The sequence below is a fragment of the Cucurbita moschata genome, unplaced genomic scaffold, assembly GCF_002738365.1.
Source record: "Cucurbita moschata cultivar Rifu unplaced genomic scaffold, Cmos_1.0 Cmo_Scf00010, whole genome shotgun sequence".
NCBI lineage: Eukaryota > Viridiplantae > Streptophyta > Magnoliopsida > Cucurbitales > Cucurbitaceae > Cucurbita > Cucurbita moschata.
Genome location: NW_019268526.1, coordinates 2,524,940 through 2,542,513, shown reverse-complemented (window position 1 = coordinate 2,542,513; position 17,574 = coordinate 2,524,940). Strand labels below are relative to the sequence as shown.

At 35.0% G+C, this 17,574-nt stretch overlaps 3 protein-coding genes across 5 annotated transcripts; 2 read left to right on the top strand and 1 right to left on the bottom strand.

Moving 5' to 3' along the window:
* Positions 1-2,196: 2,196 nt before the first annotated feature.
* Positions 2,197-4,897, top strand: LOC111448490. Of its 2 annotated transcripts, none has more exons than XM_023088139.1 (4): positions 2,197-2,422; positions 2,539-2,625; positions 3,479-3,671; positions 4,498-4,897. In XM_023088139.1, the coding sequence occupies exons 2-4, from the start codon at positions 2,572-2,574 to the stop codon at positions 4,593-4,595; spliced, it is 345 nt and encodes a 114-aa protein (XP_022943907.1). In that variant the 5' UTR covers positions 2,197-2,422; positions 2,539-2,571; the 3' UTR covers positions 4,596-4,897. The 2 variants fall into 2 exon arrangements, with proteins under 2 accessions (XP_022943907.1, XP_022943906.1); XM_023088138.1 differs by having other exon boundaries at positions 2,200-2,422; positions 4,511-4,897.
* A 3,504-nt stretch (positions 4,898-8,401) lies between these two features.
* LOC111448478 (zinc finger CCCH domain-containing protein 18-like) lies at positions 8,402-10,699 on the top strand. 2 transcript variants are annotated; one of them, XM_023088120.1, is made up of 7 exons: positions 8,402-9,244; positions 9,321-9,461; positions 9,539-9,718; positions 9,802-9,851; positions 9,933-10,055; positions 10,168-10,246; positions 10,324-10,699. In XM_023088120.1, exons 1-7 carry the CDS (start codon positions 8,520-8,522, stop codon positions 10,379-10,381), a joined length of 1,356 nt encoding a protein of 451 aa, XP_022943888.1. In that variant the 5' UTR covers positions 8,402-8,519; the 3' UTR covers positions 10,382-10,699. The 2 variants fall into 2 exon arrangements, with proteins under 2 accessions (XP_022943888.1, XP_022943887.1); XM_023088119.1 differs by having other exon boundaries at positions 8,403-9,244; positions 10,159-10,246.
* A 988-nt stretch (positions 10,700-11,687) lies between these two features.
* LOC111448489 (F-box protein SNE-like) lies at positions 11,688-12,569 on the bottom strand. The gene has a single exon (XM_023088136.1). The coding sequence runs from the start codon at positions 12,302-12,304 to the stop codon at positions 11,840-11,842; it is 465 nt and encodes a 154-aa protein (XP_022943904.1). The 5' UTR covers positions 12,305-12,569; the 3' UTR covers positions 11,688-11,839.
* Between the last annotated feature and the right edge of the window lie 5,005 nt (positions 12,570-17,574).

The window sequence follows — 17,574 nt, the reverse complement described above, 5'->3', positions numbered from 1 at the left end:
AACAAAAAAAAAAAAAAAAAAAAAAAGGCATTTTTTATAAACTTTGATTTATATACCATTTATTTTTTATAAAAAAAAATATATGAATAAACTGATATCACTAACTATATCAATAAAGTACTTGTTGGATGATGAAAGTCTCACATCGACTAATTTAAATAATGATCATGAGTTTATAATCAAATAATATTCATTCCATTGGTACGAGAACTTTTGGGAAAGTCCAAAACAAAACCATGAGAGATTATGTTCAAAGTGGACAATATCATACCATTATGGAGAGTCGTGTTCACTAACATGGTATCAGAGTCATGCCCTAAACTTAGTCGTGGATTGGTAAATCCTCAAATGTCGAACAAAGGACTTCAAACATCGGTTAATTTTTGTGGAGAGTCGTGTTCATCTAATAAAGGTGCACCTTCGTATCACAATGAATAGTTTTCATTTCTAAGAAATGATAAATAGTTAATGTGACCATGTCACAAGGAATACCGAAAATATTTGGGTCAGAATTTAAATTTCAAACCAATTTTGAAGAATTTCTTAATTAAAAAAATATATAAAATGTTATTTTGTAAAAAAAAAAAATGTAAAATTTAATTGTAATGTCCGTGACAGTGTAAATGAATTTTGGTTGTCAAATTTGCATAATATTAAATATTAGATAGAAAATAATAATAATTTAAAAATTAAAAACTTTTATTTAAAATTCTTTATTATTTTAATAGGTGTTGTGGATGGGGAACGACAAAGTCACGTGATAAAACTGAAAATAGAAGGCTCAGATGTTTAATCTCGAAAAATAAAATTTCCGGAAATAAAGAGGGCACAATTCTAAATAAGCCTTAAATCAGGGGTCCAATTTTAAATAATGATTTTCATTATTATTATACTTTTAAACGTATGCGACGGTCGTGGACACGTGCCGCACATGCACCTCCATGGTTCTGATTAATCGGTGTCCGGCGACAGTACGATCGATCACTCGCCGCCGACCTTCCCTCTACCGTCAAGATCTTCCATATCATCCCCGGCATCCTTATCCGACGGTTCATATTCTTTTCTGCTTTCATGGGATAAATAATAATAATAATAATATATTTGCCACGTGCCGTGGACCCCCTGGCAACTCAATCACTGACACGCATCCGCATAGATTTATTTCCTTGTTTAAATATGATCTTACGTAATCAATCAATATTTCTACTTTTGATCCACAATGTCATCATTAATAATTAATAAATAACATAAAAAAACACAACCATTTCTTTATTATACTTCATCATTTATTTTCCTTCCATTTTAAATGATTTCCACGTATTATTGAAATTCAAATATTCTTTATCCATTAATGGATCAGAAAAAATAATTATTAGCTTGAGTTTAAAACATTTCAAAGTTTTATAACGGACATATTTTTAAAATTATGAGGCTAACAATGATATGATGTTAACAATTGTTACAAATGGTATTAGAGTCATACACCGGGTGAGGGCGTTGGACTCTCTTTCCATAGTAGATGCGTTTTAAAACCATGAGACTAATGATGATCCGTAATAGACTAAAACAGATAACATCTATTTGCATAGGCTTAGTCATGTTTGTATGAATTCTACTAGGTCATGTTGCCGAGTAGTGGCAGGCGAGGAGACGAACGGGGCAGGGACGAGGAATAGGGGATCACAAGAACCTGAGATAGACTCTAAAAACAAAGGGGTAGAATGGGTTCTCGGTGAGGAAGCGGTAACTCAAGAAGAACTACTTGTAGGTAGGCCTTGCTGAGGAACGAAGATCAATTTTGTGAGGTAGCCATCTATGGATCAAACTTTGGTCCATCAAAACCTAAAGGTAGAGTGACAGAAGGGTCGGTATAAATGAGGTCTGAATTTATGAAATTATACGTTTAAGAAAAATGAAAAATAAAGTGAAACTGTGTAAATTATTGAGCATCATCTTATTCCTTTACTTTTAACTAAACTTGACGTGACATAAAGAAAACGAAATATGCAAAATTATTATAATAATTTATTAAAAAACCCAATTATGAATGAAATAATTAAGAAAAATAATAGTAATAATAGTCAACGGGAGTGGGGTAATTCAAAGAAGACGCGTGTACTACACGAGAAGTGTAAAGCGCGTGTGGAATGGAGTTAGAGACAGTAAGGCAAGGCATACAATACAACTGCGAGGAGAAGAGAGGAATGGAACTGAAAGAGAGAGAGAGAGAATTGAAGAGAGAAAGAGGAAATCATCAAATGATCAAAAGCCTCTCAACGCTCTCTTTCATTGATTTCACTTTTCCATCTCTCGTGCGCCACTTCTGTTATGAATCAAATGTAGAGAACTTTTCGTGACCTAGATTTTTCATTTCAGGAACAAGAACAAGAAGAAGAAGGAGGAGAAATTCAACTTCTGTTTGGTTAGCTTCCTCAATTTCTACTTTATATGTCTTCGTTTTCTTTTTAGTTTTCTGTGAACTGAATTTTGTCTTTGAAATCATGATGAGATTTTTTGTTCTTGACTTCGTGAATTTAGGTTATCTGAAACTCGGGAGGACCTGATAGGGAGATGAACAAGGATCAGCGACCGGAACCTCTTGATTTCTTCATTTGGACTGTTGAGGTATCTCCTAATCCTCTCGCATCTCATACATCGTCGTTGATTTTGGATCTTTTGTGCAAAGATCTTAAACTGCAATTCTTTGTTGTTTGGGATTCTACTTGAAAATCTGAACGGTTATGCCTTAAGAGTGTTGGTATGGGGAGTTTGAAATTGATGGCTACTGTAACCTTCCTCATTGATTGCTTATTCAAGTATTTGATCGTGATTCAGTGATACCTTCTTTTTTCTTTATTTGTAATCTTTAATTTTTTGATTACTGGATCAATGAGATTTGGTTATTGTGTAATTTTTTTTCCAACTCTGTTTGTTAAGATTACGGAATTAGTGTTTTGTTAGCAACTGAAAACTTTTCGAAGTAGTTGTAGATAGTGAAATGAAATAATTGAATTTATCGTCAGTCAGTGATATTTTCCTTCCCATTTGAAGTTTTGGACTTTTCCTTGTTATAGCTCCTTCCTCTTCCTTTCTTTTCTCTTTCTAGTTTTGAACTTAACAGCTAGCTTGAACTCTCCTAAATTTATTTCTCAGAAATTTTGAGTATAAGAAATTATGTTTGATGGAACTAAAGAAATTAAATTGGCAATGTCATACTGTTTCTATGTTCTTCGTTCTCAGCATGCTTCTGGATGTCACATAGTTTATTAGCTTCTTGGAGTGCAAAAATTTGTGAACATATCTTTCCAAATTGCACCCTGTTCGTCCAAGTTGGAGTGTTTATGTGTTACCATTTGGACTATACATCATATCACATTTCTCTGGATAAAAATTTAACTGTGAATTGAATGAAATTTGATTTATAATATGCCTCCTTTATGCCGATTATAACGTTTTTTTTTTTAAAATTTTTTTCCAGGATGTTGGTTTGTGGTTGGAAGAAATAAGTCTTGGAAGCTATCGCCAGATTTTTAAAGAAAATGGGGTCAATGGGGAGTATCTTGAAGGCATGTCAATGTTCACAACTGAACAGATTCTAAGGTTTATCAGACGATGCCATATGAAATGGGGAGACTTTATTACACTTTGTAAGGAACTCCGACGAATTAAAGGTCTGTGCGCGAGGCAACTTTTCTTATCTTTTTAATTCAATCTTTTTTAGGGAAAAACAATTCAGGGTTGTCTTGCTGCTACTTCCATTTCAGAAACTCCTGAATATGATTATAATGAATTAAATTAAAAAAAAAAAAAACTAAATGCACCAAATCTTAGCTAAATGCAAGCGAATGGGTATATTTTACACTGGAGTTAGAGTTAGCCTTTTTCTGAAACCTTCTTCAATGTCTCTTACCTTTTCTTTTTCTTTCCCTCCTTTTGAAGCAGTCTGTGTTTGTCTTTAAAAGTTTGGAGGTCTAGAGTCAACTATTTAACTCCTCGTTTGATTCATTTGCAACCTCCCGTGCTGTCATTAGCATGTTTCTGATAGCGATAGTCGAGAAATTGATGCACGCACCCAATGTTATGCTAACAGGGGGTTTGAGATTACTTTTGAGGGTAGGCACCCTACACCTTTTTGTTCCTTTAAATCGCATCTTTGGGGGAGAAACTTAGCTTTTTTCAAGAGAAACGAAAATGAAAGAATGTACAAGGACATATAAGAAGACGAGTCTATGGAAAAGGAGTTCAAACGCTAACTAAAGAAACAGACACCAAACCAAAGCATTAGTCTATTTTAAGGTGCTTTTAAGAAATTTCAAAATCACATTTAATTTTTTTTTTTTTGAATTCCAAGGCTGTAAACTGATATGTATGCATGCTTTAACTATGCTTTTGAAACATTAAAATTTTCAGAATCACCATTTCAAAAACAACCTACCCTAACTATGTACATGTCTGCTTTTCCAGTTAACATTAAGATCATGCTGTTTATTGTTTAAGTATGTACTTCCAGTGGCTTGCTTGAAAGGGGAGCAAAAGGTACGTCGACCATGGTGGGCACCGTCGTGCCTCTCTATGGTGTTTCTCAAGGTGGCTAAGCGTAACAGACAATGTCGAGTTGTTTCCTTGAAGCTGGAACCATAGAAACAAGACCATCTTATTTGTACGTCCTCATGTATTTCCTTTTATGCGTGAAGAATATAAAGGTGGGAAGAAACATATTAGTTTACCTTTTCTAAAAAAATTGAATCAGTCGATATTGCTTTTTCCCCCCCTCTTTTGTTTAGAACTGTGTTTATATATACAAGCTTTATGTGTTCAGTATGGCGATCCAATTGAGGAAAAACAATGAAGCAACCAAGATCTTGTTGCAAATTGTACAAGTTTTATGTGTTCATTATGCCTGTATGTTAGTCAATTCATGTTTTCTCCTCTAGTTTAGGACAGTCCTTGTCCTCTTAGGAGCTTTGGAGCTCCCACTGGACACTACTTAATGTTTGTACATTGAATTGATTGTCTTAATATCTCCGGCACTCACATCGGGGTGGGTCTGCACAGGCCTCTTCGCAAGCTCACATGGAAGACAAACGACATTGTTGGATCATCTTCTTCCAAGAATTGGAACGTAGAAGATAGAATAGAAACTTTCTTTCTTCCATTTCTTCTTTTATTTCCCATTGTTTCAGGTGAACTTTCCTCTTCTTCCATGATCTGAAAGGTTAGTATTTCAGCTTGTTATCCCAATATGCCATGGAATGTGGCTATTATTTATTAGATTCTGTTCCAATCACCAAGTTGAACTTGTGATTTTTTGGGCATCTGATTCACTCAATTTCAGAAATGCAGGACCCACATGTTCACCTTGGCTAATAGACAAAAGCCATAAAGTAAAGAAAAAATTGGAGCAGTTGAAAAACCGACCAAACATTCCCATGTGGACCCTCTCTCTAATAGAGTCGAATCAAGTACTTTTCTTGCTAAATCTCTTTCAATTAGAAAGAACATTCATTAGTTACGAGAACAACCATCCCTCTAGCATTTGTCGTTGCTTCACTCCCCATTGTTGCTCGAAACGATGTTTTTATCTTATATTTTATTGCGGAGGTGGTAAAACAACCCAAATATTTCATATCTAATCATGTGAGGTTGTTGAATTCATTATTTAATAAGAGTTGTTTTGATCGAAAAATTTATATTATGAACGATTGAATTAAATCTTAAAAAGGAATTCTAGGTGCAGTCGATAAAAGGAATTCTAGGTGCAGTCGATGACCCCGTAATGCTACTATATAATGCATTCCAACATCAAACAGGTAAGGGTCACGTGATCTCGGTGTCTTGTCACTTTGAATCCCCTGTTCTCCTCTCTCGTTCTTCTCAAATGGGTCTGGACAATCATATAACGAATCTACATCAATTTAATAATCAAACTATATGAATTCGGTAGTGGAAAATTCCAAGAAAAAGTATGCAAGGAGGTAAATCCTCTTCTTCCAACCATGCCATGTCTTCTTCAATTCCATCGTCTCAGCACATATCAAATACTCCAGCTGAACAGAGCAAGCCTGTCTATATAGACAGAGCTACTCCATCCAGCTTCTAGCATCTCAGCACACATCAATTACTCTATACGAATAGAGCAAGCCTGTCTATATGAACAGATCTACTCCATCCAGCTTCTAGCATCTCAGCACACATCAATTACTCTATACAAACAGAGCAAGTCTGTCTATATGAACAGAGCAAGTCTGTCTATAAATTTAACGACAGAAAGTAGTAGCAAACAGTGGATTACATGAGAAGGGAAGCGTAGACTACTTTAAGCTATGCTTTAGATGGGGAAGGAGACAAAAACTTGATCTCGACAAACAAATACAGCTCAACTTTTTTTTTTTTTGTTTGTTTGTTTTTGTTAGATATCACCTCCATTGGAGAGAGCAACGAAACATTGAGAGAAAGGTGTGGAAACCTCTCAAAGCCCAAAGGGAAAGAGACAATATCTTTCGTGACCTTGGGCTTGAACGGCTGTAAATGGTATGAGAGTCAGATACCGAGTCACCTCCATTTCCTGAATCGTCCAATCCATTTCATCATACATCTTCCGTGGCTTGTTTCGCTCGCTATTCAGATGATCAATGAAATTCTGTAAGACACTCAACAGATAAGATTATCGACAGAATTGCCTCCACCCACCTTCCCCGCAAGTTTATAAGTAGCCGAACAAAGACAGCCCAATACAATCCATTTTGGGCTGTCCTTGCGAATTTATATTTGATGGGCCCATTTTATTATTTATATTCACTGCCATAATTTTTTTCTCTAACCTAAAACAAATTATTAAAATTGTGTCACGTGTGAATAAAAAAAGTATACATTTATGCCAAATTATTAGATAATGTTATTATTAAAAATGAGATGATGGTCACAAATAATATTAAAATGTCTATATTAATAATACATTATTATCCCTTCTCGGTATTATTCTAATAATTAAGACTCTAAATATAACTCTATTTCTTTAATTGCGTTCTTATCCTATCTTTATAATGTCAACTCCTTTAATTATTAATTAATTAGACAATATATGCTTTTTTTTTTGTTTTCTTAAATAATAAGAGAGGAGGCGTCAAAGTTCAAGCTGGCCTACGCTAAATTAATAAAATATTTTCGCCTCGAAAATATTTTTTAAACTTTTAAATTTTAATAATATTTTTGAAAAAAAAAAATCCTTAGATTAAAAAAAAAAATCTTTAAAACTTTTTTTAAAAGTTTTAAAATATCTTAATATCATGTTTCAAAAATATATCATGGACTTTCAAAATTAACATGTGGATAGACAATTTCGATCCTCCCTACCCAAGTTATAAAAACCTCTTTTTGCCCTCGTTTTCTAAAATCTTATCTTAAAATCGAGGCCAGAGGCTCGAGCATACGTTGCTTGGCCGTAGGCGATACAAGAACGAATTGGCTTAGCTCACTTGTCGTTGGAAAGTGAGTGCCGCATAATCACAAGTCCGCTGCCATAAAAAGTGCTGACAAGTGTAAAATTTTTTTTCAAATTTTTGTAATAAAGATTAATGTCAAAATTAATGATAATGATTTTTTTTTTTTTACTCCCTTCAAATATTATTGAAATTTTTGAAAGGTTAAAAGAGTCTTTTTTTTACATAAAATACAAAATTTAGGATATTTTTATTAATTTAATTTAATTTTTTTATAACTCATTATTGATATTAGAATTTTTTTATTTTTTATTTTTTATTGTTCTTTTAACACTTCTCAAATATTATATATATTAACTTTAACGGTAACCGGTAATCCCTCCTGCCGTTTGAATAGCTCGTGAATCTCAATAAGTTGACTTATTTACCCTGCGTAATACCTACTTTACCCTTCGATTTTACCGAATTTCATATTTTATTGGCTGAGAAAATAATAAATAATAGATGACTGACAAGAAATGGGACCCACTTGCCAAGGATAAAACCGTTGATCAGAGTGGGACCCACTTATAACAAACGGTGCGTTAAATTATTTTTTTTCCACAGGTCACACGTGTGATTTATTCATTTATTTATTTTTAAAAAATGAGATATAAGGGCAGTTTAGTCTTTTCAATGGGTTTCTGTTTTCGGAAATACAGGCGCATTTCTCATAATTTACCGCGATTTTGTATAACGACCCGTAATTTTAAAAGAAGAAAATAAATAAATAAATAAATCGTTTATTTTAAATTGACCAATCATTTACCGAAAAATACGATTTTTAAGAGAGTGGGGAAGTGGTCGTCGTATTTAAATTTTGTGATTATTATATATAAATAAATAAATAATTAAATTAATTTGAAGAAAATCCAATCCCCTCTGTCATCTTGCTGTCTATATAACAATGGCGTCGTTCTCAGTGTGAAGAACAGATTCGTATAAGCTTAACACAGAAACAAGATCATCAAGTAACAGATCGCTTGTTTCTTGAATCCTCAATTTCCTGTTTGTTCTTCCGTTTAGGATTTACGGAGCAAAATGGAATTACCAGAGCCAACAAATTTATTGTTTCAAAGAATCTGCGAAATGGATGCGGAATGTGCGACCACGATCATCGAGTACATTATTCTAAACACAGACGATCGCGATATGATCCGATTGGCCTTCTGTCCTGATACTGTTCTTCAATCTTTCATCGAAGACGCCAAATCCGACCTAGGAATCACTGAAATGGTGTCCTCTGCGCTATCCCCTGTTTCGATTTCCGACCCCTATTTTCCCTTATCCGTGTACCGCCGCGACCCTTCCTCTCGATTATTCCCCTCCGAGTCCTACTCCGATTTGGACATTCAAAACCCTATGCGGTTTCTTTCCCTGGAGGATCAATTCGATTCGGTGAATCCGGTTGGGCTGCGGGGGTTTCCGTTTAAGATTTGTCACTATTTCAGCAAAGGATATTGTAAGCACGGGAGTAAATGCAGGTATTTCCACGGGCAAGTTAAGGCGGCGAATGCGAATCACGAGCAGCGAGTTATCCTTCGTGGTAAGGCGCTTGAAAACCTGGAAATGGAAATCGTTGGGCTTCTGAAATCCCGTCGAGGGAGTCCGATTTCAATCGCGTCTTTGCCGATGGTTTATTATGATTTCTACGGCAAGAATCTTCAAGCCGACGGGTATCTTACTGAAGGCCGTGGATTTGGGAGGGCTTGTTTTAGCCTCACTAGACTTCTCTCTAGTTTGAACTCCATTTGTGTTCTTGACAGGTTAATTCTCCGTTTCTTGTTTGTAATTTCATGGCTTCTTTGTTTGTTTCATCTCTAAATTTAGGGTTTCTTTTAGGCCACATGGGCAACATTCGTTAATCTTGGTCGAGGATATTGGAAAGTACATAGATTCCTCTGAAAACATTGCTCGACAGATTTACATTACATTTCCAGCTGCTAGTACTTTCACAGAACAGGATGTTTCAAGCTACTTCGAGTAAGAATGTGAAAATTTTATATGAATCTTGTTGATCTTGGGTGTGTTTATTTACTGAATTTATGCTGTTCTTTAAGCAAATATGGACCTGTTCAAGATGTTAAGATACCATACCAACAGACCAGGATGTATGGATTTGTAACATTCGTTTATGCTGAGACAGCCAGACATGTTCTCTCAATCAGGACTACTCATTTTGTCTGTGGTGCTCAAGTTCTTGTTAAGCCTTACAAGGAGAAGTCTAGGCTTATACAGAGGTAATTTTAACAGCATTTTGAGAAGGGAAGGCTGGTTATTTTGTGAAAATTTGAACCTACAACATGTTTTGATGTTTGTACAGAAATAATGCTGAAAATAACAGTGAAGGAAACATGGAAGAAGCCAATTCTAGTAAGGAAAAATAGTGTCATTTTGGTTGTTTGGGAACCTCTTTTCTTGCATGTTTAAACCATATGCTCAAATTACTTGCAGTGCCAAGAGCCACTAATGATTCACTGACAAGGATTCTGATTGATGAAAATGAGCTACAGCGACAACGCTCTGAGCTTCTTTTGTCATTGGTGAATTCAACAAACGAATGGACACATTCATCAGGTTTCGAAGCTTAATTTTCAAAAACTAAATCGTTATTATCATACGAGACTATGATCTGTTTGGGTTTGGTTGTGGACTGTTTTGCTTATGGCATTGTGTTTAGGCAATGCAGAAGGGCCAGACCTGTTATCCACTGATCAGCAGCAGCATGAACAGTTACCTTCATTGACTGACCAAGCTGATGATGATAGGTTTGTTAAAAAGGCTATGTGATTTGTGGTTTACAATGCTGTTTGCTAAGCAATGTGATGACACTGTGGTTTTGCAGCACAACACAGGAGGTTGATCTACCGGAGAGCCCGTTTGCAGCTTCGACGAGGAGGTGAATTCGAACCGAGTTTATAGATGAAGATGTTGATAGAATAAGAAGATACAAGACTACTACATTTTTTCCCCCACAATCGGTTTAGTTTACGACAGATTTTATGTGTTTGTTTCTGGTTTCTAATAGGTAGAAGAAAAGTGGATTATTCTGACTAAGAAAGTAAAGAGGAGTAGAGATGGATTTGTTTTGTTTTTCTAAGAAAAGTTTGCCATTTCCTAGAATAGTGTGTTTTTTGATTTACTTTTTTCTATTTAGTTCAAGGAAATGGTGTAAATGAAAGACATAATGTCTGCAACTCAAATAAATGACTTTTAGTTTCTATCCTTGCTTGTTTTTCCTTTTTCTCTCGTCTCCTAATAGTCCGTGCGAGACGTTAGTCAAGTAGGGTTAGACTTTCTTCCTAATAAATACACACTAGTTGAAATGGGTCAAAGCGGACTTGTGCTTTACGAATGATTGGAGAGGTGAATGAAGCATGGAGCATTTCTTAGAAGGGTGTGATCAATTAAGCAATTCTTCAGTTTTTTTTGTTGAGGCCTATCTTGTGGAGGTAATCAAATTGGATCAATGATCGACCTCTAGGTTTTGTTGTAAACCATTGGTTATGCTATCATGTGGCACATATGTGTGTCACAGCGAGATTGAGCGTGCTGAGCCGAGTGTCTCGGGTGACTTTCTTTGAAATGGGTGTTTCAAGAACATATACACCTGCTATTCGGCATAGTGACTTCCTTTGAAATGGGGTTTTCAAGAACATATACATCCGCTTCGGTATGGTGAACCTAGATGAATGGATGTTCGAGATTGAGCAACATGTGTGGTCGGTGAAGAGAAATCTCGCCTAAGGTCTAATGAAGCCACGAAACCTTGAAGAGATGTAAAATATATCTTTTTTCACCATCCCATGTATGCATTTCGATTAGGATCATAGGATCAAATTATGAGATTGATGATAATACATAAGGACCACCGTCTTGTCCTAATCACTTTTTCTAGCCAGCCCACAGACAAAACCAACACGAACACATTCATTTTTTAAAATTTTCCTTTTATTTCCACCCGATTTTAGAATAATATTTTTAACTTTTATTTTATCTCTAAAATGAATAAGAAGAATTAGAGGACACAAAATGGACTAAAATAAATAAAATAAAGCATCAACATGATTAGTGTAAATAAGACTCTAATATTACATATATATAAATTATTTGTTACAAGAAATAATAAATAAATAAATAAATAAAAGAAGAACATAATTATGAAAATATAGAAAATAATGGGTCTGATTTTTTATTTAATAAAATCGACGTATAATTGGAATAATAATCATAATCATACCAGGCTAAAGCTGTTCTTAATCCATCTGACAAAAGATCACCGGAGCCAGCTTGGTTTCTTATATGGATTGGTCTACCGTTCTGACGCCGGAGAAAGCGTCGGAAAAAGTCATTGAAATGAATCAGACGTTGACGGTGTTGCAGAGGAACATGAGTGACAATGCGGACGCATCGCCGCCGCCGCCGAGTCTTCCATTTCCGGTGAGCCGCTCGTAGTAATCCACGCAGAACAGAGACAGTGAAAGTTGAACTTCGTTCTGAGTCCAAACTCGCCTCATTAGGTCTGAGTAGCCGAGTCGACTCAGCACCGGCCGTATGCTCACCATGTACAGCCGCTTGTACCCTCCCAAGGCGACCACCACCGATTTCACAGACGCTGGAAGCGGCGATGTTACGTGCCGGAAGCAGACCTGTTCCCAAACCGATTCGCTTCGAGCGATGGTGCACCAGAGCCGACAGACGCAGGTCGCGATGCCGAGCGATGGTCCGTCCAGCCGCTTGAGGATTTCGATAAGAATGTCGAGATTGTCGTTGATTAAGAACTTCCGCCTCTTCTCGTTCGGCTCTGGTATGTGATTCTTCTGCATTGTTATGTTTTAGCCCTAGAATAATCAGGAATTTGGTAGGTGAAACTTGAAACCCTCTGCCTGTTTGATATATATGGAATTGACCCTAGATTGAGAGATAGAAAGAGGGAGAGAGAGAACTCCATCTGGTGGAAATTCATTAACAAGGAGAAAAAGTCTAAGATAGGATTTGTCTTGCTGTGCGTCTCGAACTCCGCGTGTTTGTGAAAATGTCTGTGTGAAGGATTGAGAGAGGGGGTATCGAGGAGGGAGGAGATGGGGCCAAGGAAGAAGATCCAAACCAAAAAAAAAAAAAAAAAAACAAACTCAAAACCAATGCAAATGAATGCAATGCTGTTCAACTTTCTCTTTCATTGGTTTCATTTTTCAAAAAAAAATTAAAGAAAGAACTGTCTTGTTGCTTAGCTTAGCAGAAGCTCAAGCTGCAGTTGAATTTAGTGTGTGCACATTCCAAGACTTTGGGCATGTGTCCGTTGTGATTTGGGTACCAGTCTTCAAAGGAGGAGTAGCCCTTGTAATTGGAATCACCTGTGCATGGATATGTTACTGTCTTAAAGTCTGTTCTTATGCCTATCTTTTCTTAACTTCAGTGTGTGGAGTGTGGACCATGCCTATACATTGTTCATTGGATCTGTTCCTGAACCACCAATTTCCATATGCTGCCATATCAAATTAGGGATTTTTATATCTTAATGATGTCATGACAGATAATATGTGCAATGCATCTTGATTATGATTGTAATTAGTCTTGCAATTATAATAAATTACAAAGATGTCTGAAAAAGTGTTCTTGAAAATAATTGCAAATGAAACAGGAAATGTTTGTTGAAATTTTTTATCATGTCTCCAAGTTGTAGTTAAAGAGTGCATTTCTCTTAACAATTTGAGAGGTAATTTTCCATTTTAGTTTTCATGTATTAAGTCACTTCCATTTTAAAAAGCTCATGAAATTTCAATCTATGTAGTTTGAGAAAAAGTCTATCATTAAGTAATATATCTGTGTGTTAAATTTAAATTTGTGACATGTTATTAACTACATGATCCTTAATTGTCACATAATTCTCTCTAAATCACTTCAATTAGTTTAATCATCCATTTTTCTTCCCCATGATTTAGGGAAGGCTTATCCATCGTAATCCACAATCTCACATCAGGGACTCTAGAAGAGAGTCACTGTTTTATTGATGCAGATTTTAAGTAGATGGCATGTTAGACTTAAGGCTGTGCTCACTTTCGTTCCTTAGTCATATCATTCTCTGTCCCTCTCTAGAAGAGAGAGATATAATGAGTTTCAACTTTTCACACACAGGGATAGGCAGGCCAGAGACACACACCCGGGGGGCAGGGGTGGAACTTTTAGACTATGAAAAACGTGTTGACAATGATCATAGAGGTATGTTATGCATTGTTTTCGCTTGAGATATCTATATAGGTTAGCACTAAACATATAATTGTGAATCTTGTTGGATGGGTCATTTCTATTACAAAGCGTACAGTTTTTTCAAATGGGTATCATTTTAAACAGTGATATATACTCATCATACTCGGGAAATGGATGCTGGAAAACTAAAAACAAAATAGACAGAACTTTATGCATTTAGGGGGAAAAGGTGAAGCAGAAGACGATAAATGCATTAAAAAACATTTGAAAATTAGAAGGATGTTTGTGAGCAGGAAGAAAAGTCAGAGGGAAACAAGCATCATAGGTTTCCTCAGGGAAATAATAAAGAAATAACATAAACAGGGCAGTGTCCATTTGATTGTCTGATGGGGGGTTGGCACAAAAAGGTAACCCCAAGTCCTTTGAGACAGAAAGCATAGAATAAAACATCATTATATAAGGGAGCTGTATTTGACATTTAGATTTATAAAAACACCCTTTAGGAAGTGGATGATTCTCAAAGCACCNCAAAGCCCCCCCCCCCCCCCTCCTCTCCATATTATATTCTTTTAGGGTTTCTGAAGGCCTTGTTTTGTTTCATGTTGGACTTGTCTATTGGACACATCTGAGAAGGCACTGTTCCCAAGTCTTGCTGTGAAGAACTTAATAATTACAACAATACAACAAGAAACCCCCTAAAGGCCAATAACCAACACAAATTCATACGTTTTCCCTATTCTCGCTTGCTTATCCTTCTTCCCTGTGTAAAAAAGACTGCTCTTTGTTGTTGTAGAGTTCTTGTCATCATCATCTTGTAATTTTTCCTCTCTTGCAGCTCAAAATTTCAACCCCATTTTGCTGTAAATCTTCTCTCTCTTTTTTGGGGTTTCATAGATTCATAACTACAACTTCTTTAATGGAATTTGTACTGCCTCTTGCTGCTTTGCACAGGATTTTGTTAACTCTGCGTCTGTTTACATTGAAATAGAAAATATGGTGAATAATACATTCGTTTCATATCTTTGTTTTACACTCCATGGTCCCAGAAATGCTTTGAAATGAGTTTTCATGTCAAATATTATGTGCACGTGATTTAGTTTTGTATGTTGATATTTGTTTTTATACGCTTTTCATTTTGAGCATATTTATGACCATAAGTACTGTAGATTCTGGATCCTTTTGCTCATAAGTTTCAAAACCCTACTAGATTTTAACCACAATATTCTACTGTTACTAGGTCAATACAAACATTCCTCATAACCACAAAATTCCTTGTTTGTACGGTTATAAAGTAGGGTTTTGACCCGCGAGATTCTACATCGGTTGGAGAGAGGAACAACATTCCTTATAAGGGTGTGGAATAAAATTGAAGACTGACAGCGAAACGCAACGAGCCAAAGTGGACAATATCTTCTAACGGTAAGCTTGAGTCGTTACGCTAAACTTTTAATTTCATCAATTTACATCATCATTAAGTTCGAATTTCAATCGCACGCTCAAAGTGTTACTCTGTGATAGGTACTTGTTTTTATCTTAAAAAATTAACTAAATCATTCCTTGTTGTGTGACCGCGGCAGAATTGAATTAGGATTCAACACAATTCACGTGATTTTTTGAATTAGTGTAATCTAATAGATTATAAAATTTAAAATTTTTTATTTCAGGGTTTCCAATACTTGGGCCATCCATGGGCTCTACAAAGTAAAAATTAAGCCGTAAGAGAATCGCATCTTAATCATTAAAAATTAAAAGGCAAGATATAATGATATTTTTTTATCAAACATGTTTTTTTAATTAAAAAGTATTTAAATCCGTCTAAAGTAATTAATATTATGACTAGCTCAAATTAAATTAATTACTGAATTTAACAAGAGAAAACAAAAACAAATTCATAGTTGAAGTAAAATGAAGCATTAAAAAAAATATTTAGAATTCTTTTAAATTTAAAATATTTTTGGAGTGTTATTCTTATTTTTAATTAAATAAAGATAAAAATTAAAAAATATAACAAATATAGAATATTAATGTGGTTTATAGGGAGAAAAAATAGCCCCTGACCACCAACTCTTCAACTTTTGTACTTTCAACCACAAATAAAATAATAATAATAATAATAATAATAAATAAATAAATAAATTCTTTTTTATCCATACAAAATCGTTGATTAGACATGAGCATGTCCTGCGATTTAGTCAAAAAGGACGGCTGTCTTTTCCCGGCCCCACCCTTCTTTCTTCTCTTTCTCACGCGCCTGCTTTCACTCCCCTCTCCCATATTTAATTTTCTTTTTTTTTTTTTATTTATTAATTTCTTTTATTTTCAAATTAAATTTTTTTTTTATAAGAATATATGACATAAAACTTTATATTATATGATAATGTATATTATTACATTAGGCCTCTAAATTTGTCTCATTCAACTATTACTATTCATAAATAACAGCCAACTATGATTGCTATAACAATTCTGAAGCTATCATTACAAATTCCTTTTGTTTTTTTCTTTTATATACCAAAAAAAAAAAAAAAAACTATATATTAAATTCTACTCTCTTCAAATCTATTCAAATCGTGAATGTATAAGTAATTGACATTATATTATATTATTGTGGAGGTTACTTGTAACGGTTCAAGTCCATTGCTAGCCGATATTATTTATTTATTTTTTCTCTTCAAGTTTTTAAAACGTGTCCGTTAGGGAAAGGTTTCCACACTAAAGGAGCTTGATGTTTTGTTTTCTTCTCCAACCAACGTGAGATCTCACAATACACCCCCTTGGGTCCTAACGTCCTAGTTGACACACCGCTTAATGTCAAACTCTAATGTTATTAGTAACAGCTTAAGCCCACTGTCAATCCACTCCCTTGGGGTCCTAACGTCCTCGTTGACACATCGCTCAATGTTAGACTCTAATGCTATTAGTAACAACTCAAGCCCATTGTTAGTAGATATTATTCGTTTTGGTCCATTACAACCTTACCATTATAAAATGCATCTGTTAGGGGGGAGAGCTTTCCACACCCTTATAAGGAATACTTCATTTTCCTCTCCAACTACTGAGAGATCTCACAATCCATCACAATCCACCCCCTTGAAGGGCGAACATCCTCATTGACACACTCCCCAATATCTGGCTCTGATACCAATTTATAGTAGCCAAGTCCACCGCTAACACATATTGGCTCTGATTCATCTCAAGCTTTAAAACACGTTTATTAGGGAGAAGTTTATAACAGAAAACTTTTAATTTACACGGTCTAATAATGGTTTAATTATTATTTATTAGGTTTTTTTTTTGTTACATAATAAACTTATTTTGGGGGCGAGTAATAAATAAGTAATAGGAAGAGTAAATGTAAATTGACTTGACAGGGAGTATTGCAAATACTGAGAATCCAAAAAAGAATAATAATAATAATAATAAAGAAATAAAGAAATAATTAATTAATGTAATGAGGCAGGTGTGGGCTAATTGGTAAGAGAGTTGACCGAGCAGTAGAGGGTAGGGGCAGTAGGCAGGCAGGCAGGCAGGCAGCCCATGGGGACTGAACTTAGTCCTATTAGCCTTAGCTTAGCTGCATTTTAAAAGGACTGATTTTGACCTCTCACTCTAAAACCCTATTTCCCACCCTTTTCTTTTCTTATTTTTATATATATATATATATATATATTTATAAAATTAACCTTTTTATTTTTTTATTTTTATTTCTATTCTTAAAATTTAAAATATTATTGGGCGAACATAATTCAACTAATTAAAATATATATTATTAACCAAAATTGTACAGTAAAAACTCATTGATTTCTTGAGCTGAGTTTTATATATTTGAATCTAAGGGGTAATGTCTGGACTCCGATTTTCATGCCATATCGTTGCCTTGTTTAAATTT

Bases quoted from the DNA above. Each gene is read 5' to 3' on its own strand.
- LOC111448490 (XM_023088138.1), top strand. From the start codon at position 2,572: ATGAACAAGGATCAGCGACCGGAACCTCTTGATTTCTTCATTTGGACT. The intron at 2,626-3,478 runs GTATCTCCTAAT...ATTTTTTTCCAG, and splicing joins TCTTCATTTGGACTGTTGAG to GATGTTGGTTTGTGGTTGGA. The intron at 3,672-4,510 runs GTCTGTGCGCGA...ATGTACTTCCAG, and splicing joins GGAACTCCGACGAATTAAAG to TGGCTTGCTTGAAAGGGGAG.
- LOC111448478 (XM_023088119.1), top strand. From the start codon at position 8,520: ATGGAATTACCAGAGCCAACAAATTTATTGTTTCAAAGAATCTGCGAA. The intron at 9,852-9,932 runs GTAAGGAAAAAT...AATTACTTGCAG, and splicing joins CATGGAAGAAGCCAATTCTA to TGCCAAGAGCCACTAATGAT. The intron at 10,056-10,158 runs GTTTCGAAGCTT...CATTGTGTTTAG, and splicing joins CGAATGGACACATTCATCAG to GCAATGCAGAAGGGCCAGAC.
- LOC111448489 (XM_023088136.1), bottom strand. From the start codon at position 12,304: ATGCAGAAGAATCACATACCAGAGCCGAACGAGAAGAGGCGGAAGTTC.